Source organism: Panicum virgatum, chromosome 9K (assembly GCF_016808335.1).
Source record: "Panicum virgatum strain AP13 chromosome 9K, P.virgatum_v5, whole genome shotgun sequence".
In the NCBI taxonomy this organism is placed as follows: domain Eukaryota; kingdom Viridiplantae; phylum Streptophyta; class Magnoliopsida; order Poales; family Poaceae; genus Panicum; species Panicum virgatum.
Genome location: NC_053144.1, coordinates 9,307,301 through 9,320,616, shown reverse-complemented (window position 1 = coordinate 9,320,616; position 13,316 = coordinate 9,307,301). Strand labels below are relative to the sequence as shown.

The 13,316-nt window shown below is 48.4% G+C and overlaps 1 protein-coding gene across 2 annotated transcripts; it reads left to right on the top strand.

The window, feature by feature from the left end:
• Positions 1–10,689: 10,689 nt before the first annotated feature.
• LOC120649946 (transcription factor MYB52-like) lies at positions 10,690–12,617 on the top strand. 2 transcript variants are annotated; one of them, XM_039926885.1, is made up of 3 exons: positions 10,690–11,164; positions 11,637–12,059; positions 12,207–12,617. In XM_039926885.1, the coding sequence occupies exons 1-3, from the start codon at positions 11,050–11,052 to the stop codon at positions 12,380–12,382; spliced, it is 714 nt and encodes a 237-aa protein (XP_039782819.1). In that variant the 5' UTR covers positions 10,690–11,049; the 3' UTR covers positions 12,383–12,617. The 2 variants fall into 2 exon arrangements, with proteins under 2 accessions (XP_039782819.1, XP_039782820.1); XM_039926886.1 differs by having other exon boundaries at positions 10,701–11,164; positions 12,210–12,616.
• The last annotated feature ends 699 nt before the right edge of the window (positions 12,618–13,316 follow it).

Below are 13,316 nucleotides of genomic sequence, written 5' to 3'. Positions count from 1 at the left end.
CTTTCAAATGTTCATGGGAAACTGGCCTGGCTTGACATATTTTTACATTGACGAGCTCACAAAAATGTTTTCGTATCAATGCGTGTAACACCCCGATACTCCGGCCATTGGCCCGGATACTCCGGGCGTGTAGTTTCTATTTCACTAATTTAATCATTTGGGTCCCACAAATATAATAAATACTCTATTTTTTCTCTCACCCTCACCAGCACTCTCTCCCTCTCTCACGCCACTCCCTCTCCCTCTCACACCCTCACGAGCTCTCCCTCTCCCCTAAGCTCTAGATTCCGAAATCTTTCATTTCAACTTGATTCCATGGCCAAGGGAGCTTCACTCGGCGTAGGGGATCATCTTCTACAAGTATTCCACCTTGGGGCGACATCGTTTTCGAGTTTTCTTGCAAGAGGAACTAGCTCAAGGTACTAGAAGCTAGGGCTCACCGATTTGGTTGTTTTAGGATGTTCTAGGTGATTTCCTTTGGTCAATCATCTCTATATGCATCCTTCCACTAGGATTCAAGAGGGTTTCAAATTTGGTGGGGTGGTTTTGCCAAAAATCAAGATTTCAGTTTTTGGGGCGAAAATGCTGTCAAGCCCGGAAACTCCGGGTATAAGCCCGGATACTCCGGGTTTTTGGAACACTCCGGGCGAAACTCCGGGTATAAGCCCGGATACTCCGGGTTTGGGACACTCCGGGGGAAACTCCGGGTATAGGCCCGGAAACTCTGGACTTGGGGGTCCGGATACTCCGGGTATTCGTCCTGATACTCCGGATTTTTGGGGAATGTTCTGGGCCTGGGAGTGCAATTTTTGTGTAAATTACTAGTAGTTGCATCTAGTCATTGGCTACTTTAAGATTGCAACCCATGCATGCATTCTCATATCATTTGCATACGTGTAGACGCCGCTGCCGAGGGAGCCGTGAACGAGGTGATTGCCGAGCCACAGGAGCAGCAGGGGCAAGTTCAGCAGGAAGAGCGGCGTGAGCACCCGGCCCAAGGCCCAGCTGAGCCCAGTGTCGAGCAGCAGCCCGAAGGCAAGCCCCGGTGCACATCCTACTATTTCAAATTATGACACATATATATGTCTTTAATAATTGTGCATTAGGTTTAGGAATTATTTGAAACCTTAGTTGCATGATCCCTAGGTTTTCCTGGGCCTTATACTAGTATGAATAGGTCGTTAGCACTGCTATGTTTAATAGGGCTCGATAGAAGTCGAGTGATAATACTGTCACTCGCGAGATATAGGATGTCTTTATATTACAGTATATGAATTATTATATTCAAGATGGAAGGTGTGGGATGGGAGACCGGATGGGGGAAGGTGTAGCCCCATCTGTGTCGATTAAGGACCGTTCCATTGTCGGCTGTGCTGATCGGGGATTGAATTGTACTAGCCGCATGCCGGGAGTAGGAGGTAGTCGAAACCGGTAAGCCGAGTACTGCTTTGCTTCGAAAGTATAGGAACCCGCACACAACTCCTGTGGCGAGTCGAGTAGTCGCGGAGAATTGGGGATGCATATGTTTACTTTTGGTGGTCTCACGTTAAGCTCGGCTGACCATATGTCGTTGGGTTGGTTCCTTTAGTTCGAGGCGGGGAGGGGAAAGGTTGGTGCGTGGGGTCCGACGGGGCTTTTGCGTGCCGTGTTGGTTAGGTCCACCTTGCAAGGTTAAATCGGATCGATTCACCGTGTCTCGCGGTCATGAGAGCCTTGATCTCTTGGTCACATCGTAGCAAGGAAATGAATTAAAAGAGATGAGATGCGGGCTGATATTATCTAATTATTGAATTGTTCACCATGATTGTTATATATTTGCAAATCATAGAGGATTAGTAAATTGATTACTTTATATTGAAGCTAAAACATAGAAAAAATAAGTACTCACCTGTAATTGCTTCTTTTCCGCAAAACCAACCACTAGCCAAAAAGCTTGCATGTCTAGAATATGTGGGCTAAGTATACCCAATAGACGGGTAAGACTTGCTGAGTATTAGTATACTCAGGGTTTGTTGCCACAATTATTTCAGGACACCCCGACGTTGACTTCTGTCCCTGCTGTGTTAAGTTCATCCGCCGGGATGCAGAGGGGTGGGAGGTGGAGGGGCGAGACCCTTAGGTTAGTGAATTGTCGGGTTGTACACTTGAGGGCAGAGTGTTCAGCCTTTCTGTTTTGTGCAGACCGGTCTGACCGGTGGTGTCGGCAGGGTAGCGCCGACCGGTCCAACCGGTTAGATGAACCGGTCTGACCGGTCATGGTTAGTCAGGGCTTTTGCAGACTAGTGTAGTTGTAGGATCTAATCTATTCGAAATTCAGTGTAAAGTTTGTAAATTATGCAACTCTTGTAAATTATATGTATATTTGAACTCGGGTTGTAAAACCTAATGTTTTGTGCTTATATGGTGTTTGTATTTTTAAGTATTATGTTGTGCTTGTACCATCTGCGCCCTCCTTCGCGGGGTACTACCGGTGTTGTTTCGATCGGGCCGTGGGTTGAGAAAGGATCGCCAAATTAAGCCGTTAAGTTAATGCACCCGATGTGTTCAAATGACGGCCATTACGCTTAATTAGAGTTTTAATTTGGCGGTTCCGTCACAACGCGCACGTCACCTTCCATTGAATAAATAGCAAGCACACGGAATGTCATACCTGGGATTTGATCCTTGATGAATTGGGGTACAACAGCCCCCGCTAACCATCAAGCTATACTTATTCTCCATCCATAGAAAACTTTGAAAAATCTTTACAGCTAAGTTTGTAAGCGGAAAAAATAACAAAAAAAATCTTGAAACAAGCAATAATTTGGGTTGGCGACAAAATTGACAAGACACGGTAAAATAAAGCGTGATGAAACCATAATAACATCCAAACCTTAATTTCATTTTCCCGTACAAGAAACAATAAAGTGGCTCCCCACCTTTTCCTTCCAAAAAAGCAGTTATACTAAGGTAAGGACTAAAGAGAAAGAGATAGAGAGGCGAGAGCTCATTCCCGCTAACCCTCCACACGTTGCTGTCTGCGAGATCGCAGTTAGTTTTCAGTGATCGCCTTTACTGGACTTCCGTTAACAATTCGCCGCCACTTACATCCGGACCAAAAACGCAACGAGGCTATTGTTAGTGGTAGTGGTACAATCGAGACGGGGCTTTTTCGGAGACTTTAACCGAGAAAGAATATTTAGGAGACGTCAGGCGAAGTGCTCCCGCCTCATCGATCGAGCTCGCGCAGGAACTGAACAGGTCTCAGTGGGAAAGTCTATTTATCGCATATGCGATAAATTGTCAACTCATCGCAGAAGGGAATCGCGGAACCGTGCGGCGCCCGCCCCTGCCCCTGTTCATCTTCTACCTCGAGCCAGGGGAGGGGGCGCGGCAGCCAGCGGGCTAGGAGAGGGGGGAGGGGGGCCGGGAAGGGGTGGTAGGTGGGGGGATCGGCCGCCGGTGAGGCCGCCGGCGGCCGGGGTGGTGGTGGACGGCGGCGGCCTTTAGGTTTCGAGTTGCTGGGGTCCGGGGCGGCTCCATGGCCTCCGGCTATTGAAGAGGAGGGGGCCGGGGGCGGCGGTGGCCCGGCGGCAGCGGCGGTTCGGCCGGCGGAGGGCGAGGCGGTGGACGGGCGGCGCGGCGGCGTGCTTGGTTAGGGTTGGCAGTGGTGGAGGGCGGCGGCGGAGGCGCCGGAGGCGGTGCCGAAGCATGGGGAGGCGGGGGATGGCGGGGGAGAAGAGGACGGGGTGGAGGACGGCTTCTGCGACAGCTCCGCGCGAGCTCGCATGTGCGAGGAATAGACACCCCCGGTCTCGGGTCATCGATCGGATCAGACATCAATCGGATCAGACATCAGCTTCCGCCCAGTTGCCCAAGTGGCGATGATCTCCGCCGGCCGCTGTATCGGAGGGAAAGGTAGGCAAATGGAAGGCGTCTCTCCACCAGGGTTTCTCCAAGTCCCAAGCAGCACAGAGAGGAGGTGCCGAATCCCATCAGGCTAGGTACAGCATGACGACCTCCCAATGCAAGCAGCATGTATCTCTTTCAGCCGGGTGACAGGGCTAGGGAAGCTGCGTGATCGAGCTGAAGAAGCTGAGGAACCCTACCCAGCTTCCTGGATGGACTACCGGGTTTCGATCGGAAGAAGACAGGTCAGACGGGTGGTGGGGGAAACGAACTCTGTGCGTAACCGGCCAGGGAAGAACAAACATTGCTTTCAGATTCCGGTTTCATCATCAGTCTCCATTCATATCACATTGGGGGTTTACTTGCGTCCATACACTTCGTAACTGAACACACGCAGTTGTGGTTGTGCATGTGCCTCTATATATTGGAGTTCGCTCTTACTGTTCCTTCGCGTTTGAGTATAGGAGTAACTGAGATGCGAGAGAAGCACCCGGTTGCCTGTTGACTCGCACTTTTTTCTGTAAAAAAAATGCTAGAGCGGCTAGTAGCAATATTAATTGAAAATAAAATAAAACAACACCTGTCCAATATTGCCTACCACTACTACAGATTATCTCATCGCAAACGCCCCATCACCGCCGGTTTATTTCGAACCGGCGGTGATAGTCTATTACCGCCGGTTTCAAATGGACCCGGCGGTGATGCTCTCAGAGCATCACCGCCGGGTTGTAATATGATCCGGCGGTGATGTGTTCTCCGCCTATTTAATTTTTCTCTTCCTCTCTTTCACTCATCTCCCTTAGATTTTTTTCATCTCTCTCGGACCTTCTCCTCCCGCTGAGCTCCTCCTCTCCCCCGAGGCTCCCACTCTTGTTCACACCTCTCCCCTTCCTTCTTCCCAACGCCGCCCCCACAACGTAGCTCCCCTCCCGCCACGGCGCCACCACCCCACTCCCTCTCCTCTCCCCTCCCTTCTCTGCCCAGTGACGGGGAGGCCCACGCGCGGGAGCTCGACCACGGCCGGCGCAAGCTCGGCATGGGAGCTCGACCGCGGGTGGCCCAGATCCACGCGCTGCTGACCGGCCACCATGGGAGCTCCGCGGGAGCTCGACCGCCGCCGGGGGAGCTCGACGCCGGCCCGCCGGGGGAGCTCGACGCCGGCCTGCCGCGGGAGCTCGACCGCAGGACGCCGGCCGACCGTGGGATGCCGGCCCACCGCGGGAGCTCGACTGCGGGCCACCGTGGGAGCTCGACCACGGCTGCCGCTAGCTAGCGCGCGGGTGCTCGATCGCCGGTGGCCAGATCCACGCGCGGGCGGCCGCGGGCCGGCATGGAGCTCGGTACGCGGGTGCTCGGCGCGCGGGTTGGTGAGGCCGCGGCCGCAGTGGACGGCGCACGGGCCTTCCCCGCCGCACCCTCTCCTCCCTTCTTCCTCGGCATGGGAGCAAGCGGCGGTGGGCGTGGAGCAAGCGGCGCAGCGGCGTGGGGGCAGATGCAGAGCAGCGGCGTGGGGCAGATGCAGAGGAGCAGCGGCGTGGCAATTTTTTTTTTGTTTCGTGACGGGTCAACACTGCCAGTTGTTGAACCGGCGGTGAAGGTTTTGGAACATCACCGTCGGGTTGAGAACCGGCGGTGATGGCCCCTTTCATTACCAACGATTTAAATCCAACGCCACCCAAAATCGGCGGTGATGACCATTTTGAACCAGCGGTGATGAGTTGCGCTGGAGTAGTGTACCTCTTTAACTTATTACTAGTAGTTTTCTTATGCTAATTTATTAATTAGTTATAGGCTACGAGAAGGGATGAAAGGTATATGCACGTACGTACGCGGTACGCCTGTGCTGTCCCATCCGAGGCAGCTCCAAATTAAAAGCAAGCAAAAGATTCCCGCGTCCTCGTGCCTGCTCATCTATATAAAACCAAATCGCCGCCGCATGCTTATCACCAAAGCTAAGACCTGTTTAGTTCTAAAAAAATTTCTAGAATACCTGTCACATCGAATATTCAGCCACATATATAGAATATTAAATACAGTTAAAAATAACTAATTATACAGTCTAATGATTAGTATGAGATAAATATTTTAAATATAATCTATATAAAACCAAATCGCCACCGCATGCTTATCCATAAGTAAATATTATTTTATCAAATAACAACAAAATATGCTATAATATTAAAAGCAACAATTTTTCACACGTAACTTTACAAAGCTGCGAAGGGGCGTCCGAGCCGGTCCGGCCGCAAAGCCAAAGCGTCAGCTCCACCGGGCCGGCGGCTATCGAGCGCTAACGCCAGGGTGCCCTCTCAGTTCTCCCCGGCGCCGCTGCGCGTACGTACCCATCACATGCGTGGTGTGGTGTGGTGGTTAGGTGAGTAGTTAGGTATCGCTCGGTCGCGGCGCTTGCATTGCATGGTGTGAGGAATACCGTACCGGCCCGGCCCAGTCTTGTCGTCGTCGTCTCGGCGGCATGCGCCTGCGATCTGCCCGCCGTCGCGGCTACTTCTCCGGCCGGGCGCGAGCGGTCGTTTTCCGGTGCGTTGAAGGATGGACCATGGATGGGACGGATGGCTTCCGATCCGGCGAGAAGAGGTGCGGACGGATCGGAGGCGTGTCCCATCCGAATCCGATCGACGCGTACCGGACGCTCTCGATCGTATATGGTGTCCGAGTGCCCAACTCCAAGCCAAACTCTCAGATACGTACGTATCGGTCGCGGCGCGGGATCTGACGGACGGACGGACGGATCGGATCCGTCGCGGTGCGAGACGCGACGGGAGCAGGTGGCCCGCGTACATCGGAGAGCGTACATACTCGCGAGCTGACGGGCTGTGTTGGCTCTAGCGTAGGCGTAGCGTAGCCCAGAGAGTGGCCAGCTCTGCACGCTTAAAAGCCTATATCTATGTGTTCCATTCCATCAAATAATACTAATTTAAGGCTACTGTGTAATTTATCAATAATACAAGCTATTTGAGAATAATTTAAATTTGACAATATTTACATAATTTTTTAAAATAAGATTAGTGATCAAATTAGATGTCAAAAAAGTTAAACGGCTTGTAATTTGGAACAAAGGGAGTAGCTTGATCCCAGTCGCGCAATGGCGCTCGATCGCGAGGTGAGAAATGAGATGATGGCCTGGCTTGGGCCGCGTACACCACTCGAAACCTTTACCTGAAGGCCTGATCGCTCGATCTACAATGCTTCAGCCTTTCTTTGGAGTTTGACAATTCCAATAATCCTCATGTCGCAAAAAAAGCTCCTCCTCCGATCCGCTTTTGCTATGGAGTCCAAAGCAAGGCTTTCGAGCCAATGCCATGGAGCTCACGCATAGATGGCCTTGTTTGGATCGTGCTATTCACTAATACGCACATTTTTTCGAAAAAGGAATCTCGCATGTATGGAGTACTAAATGAAGTCTATTTGTAAAAAATTTTCAGAGATGGATGTAACTTTTCGCGACGAATCTAATGACGGTAATTAATCAATGATTGCTACATTGATACTACAGTAACTATCATCTAATCGCACGGTCAAAGGCCTCATTAAATTCTTCAGAGTTCCTAACGTAAGGGTTGTGGAGTTAGTTTTGTAAACTGTCTTAATTTAATATTTTTAATTAATGGTCAAAGTTCTTTAGCACAATTTGTGCTAGGAACCAAACATGACCGATTTCGCATGTGCGTATACACAACATCCAAGCTCCGTTGTTGATCCGGTCCGTGTCCCGATCGAGCACACCATAGATTCGGTAAACCCGTACGTCGTGTCACCAGGTGTTGCGGAACTTTCACAGGGAGAGGGATCGATCGACCTGGTTCACGCACGCACGTCACGGACCCGAGATCCAGACCAGATCGGCTCCATTCTTTTTTTTTCCCCGTGTCTTGCATGTCACTTCAAACGTAGTAGGAGTGGCCATTCCCGATGAGGTCACGTTCAAACGTGGTAGGCAGGAATAACCGGGGGCCTGATGAAAGCCCCGGCCGGGCTCCGGCCGATTAGGTCACCTTGACACACAGGCAGGCAGGCATCTTGTGACTGAAGATTCGGCAGTTACGTCCCGCGTCACGGTACGTACATACACGTCGCTATTGCACCGTTACTTCTTCGCCGTCCCTCCGTCTCCGTGACATCGACCACCCGCGTCTACTAAGATCTCCTCTCTGCTCCGATCCCTTTTTCAAATGTTTGGAAAACACCGCGCCTACAAAAGAGATCATCTCTATCAGTCAAGGCTCTCTCTGCACACGTGAGAGCCGAGACAAGGTACCTGGTGCGTGTCTGATCGGTCCAATGTTTGTGCCACTGATTCAAGCACGGTAAGAAGAATTCACCATCTCGAGGCCCTGTTTAGTTCCCACCTCGTAAACGCAAAAAACACAAAATTTTGCGAAGGAATCTTACTAATTTGAAGTACTAAATGAAGTTTATTTACAAAACTTTTTGCATGGATAGGCTGTAAATCGCGAGACGAATCTAATGAGCCTACTTAATCCATGTTTTGCAACAGTAATGCTACAGCAACCATCCGCTAATTATTGATTAATCATAGATTAATCATAGATTAATTAGTATCATTAGATTTGTCTCGTGATTCTGTGCAAAAAATTTTGTAAACATACTTCATTTAGTACTTCAAATTGGCAAGATTCCGTCGCAAAAATTTTTTTGCGTTTACACCCGGTGGAACTAAACAGGGCCTGAAAATTCTGGGAAACAGAAAGACTTCACTTCCCTCAAAGCGATTCTACGAAAGGTGTACGGATTCTGAAGATTGAAATGTGTTGATGTATAGTCTACAGAATCCAGAAGCCCTTTTTCCCCCTCTCCTTTTTGCAGAGAAGGGTAGAAAAAGAAGACCGGTGCGCAACGGGTTGAATTTTTTAGCTACGCCATTGGCTGTATCTGTATAGGTTTCCTATTGTTTAAGCTTATTTGGTGCTGCTTGCTTGATTCCTAAGAACTTTTATCTGCGATACGGAACAGGGTTAGGCCAACGGTTGAAGCTGACACATCCCGCTCCCTACTTCATCTTGTGGCGCATGTAACCTGCAATGGAAGCAGAGAACAGGCAGAAGCTAGCTCCCAAGCGCAGCCAGCTGATCTTCAGTTGTTGACCGCGGAAGCAATCTATCCCGGGAAGGAACGAAAACAATATCTCGAAATAAATTAACTTCTGTCTTCTGATAGGAAGTTGCTGTTACCATGATATGCGCTCGCCGGTCACCAGAATGCATGCCATCTCCTCTGTATAGTTGCCATGGCCCCATCACGTGATCGATTCTCGTCATAAAAAAGACCAAAGTTTCATATGCCTAGGCCTAGCTAGCTAGGTTCTACAAATCTGAAAAAAAAAAGAAGCAGATCAGGAACAACAATAGAGACACATGCAAATCATGACCATCTGGAGGTACAGAGATCGATATGCAACAACGACCAATCAAGCTAGCACTGGGTTTTATTCTTCTTCTAAAGATTTCTGTGCACTCAAAACATTTCCGATTTTTTTTCAGAAAATATTGCAAAGGTTCTCTATATGGACTGCTCATCAGTTAGTTACATGAATGCATGGACATATATATGTTTTCAGTTTTGCACCAATAGCTAGCACTGTTACTTCTGAATTATCGCACCTAGCTAGCTAGAGGTCTCAACATCAACTTGTTAGTCGTGCATGGTTGAAGCTGTTTCACAGTTCTAGGAACCCTCGATATCACCAATAATGTGTTGGTGATCGAGGTATTAAAATAGAAACGCTTAACAGCAATCGATGGAAGCAGTGTACATATATAGTTGCAACCCAGTTGACCTGCAGAGCATGCAGGCCAATAGAGAAGTGTGTGGATTGGCCGGGTAGGTCTGAGGCGCCCAACAGCACTAGAAAACCCGCAGCGACTACAACCAGCTGCTGCTAGCCTGCTACTTGGATCTTCGTCGCTGCAACGGCCTACAGGCATACTGTCTGAATGGAGCAACTTCTGATGAGTGTCCGGCACACTTGCATACATGAGCCTATAAACTGCTCATACAACCAATAAACACACAAATGAGATGGATTTTGTAAAGCACTATATTAGCATGTACTTCTCGAAACCGGTCGTCTGATGATCTGATGTGTTCTACACATAATGTTGCTGATTAGGGTCGCCCAACGCATGCAGGATATATTTTAAGGTATGTTACTATAATTAGGTGCCGAGTACGCTCGAGGAGGGAGAGTGATGGGTTTGGTTTTAAGTAGACGTTGTAGGTTTGAAACATCAGAGGGGATGTTGAAAACAACCGGTACTTATGGCTAAAATATCCTTTGGCTGGGATTTGAACCCGCGACCTCTAGCTTCGCGCGTTGCTACTTTACCATCTCACCTACGCAGCAGTTCTGATTGAGAAGGAGATATTTTCCTTTTGAAGTAACCCATGGAGAGCCTTAGATACCGGTTGGTAATACCAACCAGTACCTAAGGCTCATAAGGTACCGGTTGGTGGTACCACCCGGTACTAATATAAAAGTTATCACCCGGTACCTATGGAGAGCCTTAGGTACTGGTTGATAATAACCGGTACCTAAGGCTCATTCATAGATTCCATCCACCCTAAGGTACCGGTTCATCTATGTACTTGTACTTTTGGGTGGACCTAAGGCTTGTTTTCTAGTAGTGGCCCCCTACCGAAGCTTAACTACAAAACCACCCGTTAGCCCACACGTAGCATCAAACTAACTCTGGTGTAACCATCTCCTAACTCACTATCTTCTCCCTAACGATCAACAACACCGAGAGCCTGAAAGAAAGAAAAAAACGCCACCACTTTCCCTTCTTATATACCCCTGGCCCTTATCTTGCCTAGCTATATATCCCTCGTCCTCCCTCTTCCATCCTTGTTCAATTCACATCTCCCTCCCTCCCTCCAGCCCGGCCGCGCTCTCGATCGATCCATCCGTGTTCTTCTTCATTCCTGTATACCACACACCTAGCTCGATCAGCTGTTGATTCTTCCTCTCCTGCTGCTAATTAATTTATTCCCCCCACGCTCACCAATAAGCTCAGCTATTAGGAAGCTGAGTAAGAGGTGGTGCAAGATTTATTCCGAAGGATACATAGAGCTGAGCTTCAGATAGCAGTCTCTGTTGGCGATTGGGTGATCGATCGATCGAGGATGTGCACCAGGGGCCACTGGAGACCATCGGAGGACGAGAAGCTGAAAGAGCTCGTCGCGCTATACGGGCCGCACAACTGGAACGCCATCGCCGAGAAGCTTCAAGGGAGATCAGGTGCTGTGATCAAGACTATGTATGATCTCATCAGATAGATGCAGCAGCATGTATATGCACGATGCGTGTTTGAGTTTTCTGTTGGCTGGGAGCTATGTTGGTCTGCTTAATTCTTTCCTTTCGGTTCGATTTTTTTTTTGGCGTCGAGTTTGACTTTGTGCTTAGGCATGCGCATGTTTAGTTAAAAGAAGTTAAGATCTGTTAGCCTGCCATATCAGAGGTGTGCTCATCAGCCATTCCTCCTCATCGTCGACACACGATATATTCTCCATGATGTGCACATCACATCTGCATCTCTTGTAGAGCAATCTTATCTCTCTATGTTCCCTCCAACGAGTTTAACTTTTCTTGCTTTCTAATTTATCCGAGTGGCCGTGTTCTTCCTTGAACAAGCCATAGGCAGCATGCAGAGGATATAATATATAGCGTGATTAAGGGAGCTAACTGGTGAAAATGACGAATTGTGTTTCAGGGAAAAGCTGCAGGCTGAGGTGGTTCAATCAGCTGGACCCGAGGATCAACCGGAGCCCCTTCTCGGAGGAAGAGGAGGAGCTGCTCCTCGCCTCGCACCGCGTCCATGGCAATAGGTGGGCCGTCATCGCCAGGCTCTTCCCCGGGCGCACCGACAACGCCGTGAAGAACCACTGGCATGTGATCATGGCCCGGCGATGCAGGGAGCGGATGAGGATGTCCAACAGGCGCGGCGCCCCCAGTGCAGCCCCCGGCGGTGCTGCGGAAGATGAAAATAACAACCCTAGGAACGCCAAGATGCCGAGGACGGATTCGAGCAGCATGGCCTCCTTGCTAGGCAAGTACCGAAGAGAATTTGCAGTCCCCTTTGCCATTAACAATGATAGCAACAAGGAGGATTATTGTTCAACTACTAACGAAGAAGGTGAATATATCTTGCATGCAAGACTAAATGCATGTACACTCTACAGTAGCACACATTTTTCATTATCTGATATATGTGCATGTAGGGAATTGAATGTTGATCGTAATATAATATCAGCCTAATTATATGCGATTTCAATCTGATTAGCAGACGACATGAACAAATCGGTTGAATTCTACGACTTTCTCCAAGTGAATGCAAACTCGAGCGACACCAAGTGCTGTTCGAGCATCGAGGAGCAAGAGGAAAACCGGGATGATCAAGCTGAAGGGCAAGTGCCGTTCATAGATTTCCTGGAGGTTGGGGCTTCTCATCGCCAATGATTTATATATAAATATTTAACTAGGGATGCATCCAAAGCAAGTTGTAATGCTTTGTGAAAGAGGCATGCTGCAAATAGAAGTCTAACACCAAAGACACTTATAGAGGAAGCAAAATGCACCGTACATAATACATGACATGTAATTTATTGATGTATACATATCTGTCCTATCCACCATGGTTGGTGCATATATGTGCAAAATATTTTGAGATAAATGAAGAATTAATTATTCTCTCGTATATTTGTAAATTAGTTTATTTAATATAAATAATGTCTGGTTCATTTCCTGTACTGTTCATAATTATATTGCAATAATTGATCTCCACAATCTTCGCTACATTCTAATTAAATACATTTGCATGCATGGATTCTTCAGGTTCATTAGCTAGTTAGTTCAATTCTATTGATCGTAGTCTAAATACATGATAGCGCACATCACATTTAGCATAAGCGGTATTATCCAATTGAAATATGATTTAATTATGTACTCCAATCTTACATGTGATGCTGAACTATTAGCCCCTAATTATAAGATACGTATGTACGCAACCGATGGTGCCATATCGTCCTAGGGCAGCCGTGTACCATCAATAAATCACACCGTGCTGCTCTTGTTTTGTTTCGGACTTCCAAGTCGATGATGGCATGTTTGATTGAACAAAAAGATTTGGAAAAGGTGGGGAAAATAAGACGCAGTAGCTAAATGATTTTTGTCGACTTTCGGTGCAGAGACTTCATCCATTCACGTTTCTGTCGAATCGCTTTAGTGACATTATCGATCCCTACTAGACGAGTGTAACGGTGAAGCCTCCTGTACGACATGCTCGACAAGCTAGTCGACATGACATTTAACAACCTGAAAGAACTTTTTACAATGCTGCGCTGTACTTTCGTCCTAAAGCTAATTAATTTGTTACAAACAGACGACGATTAAA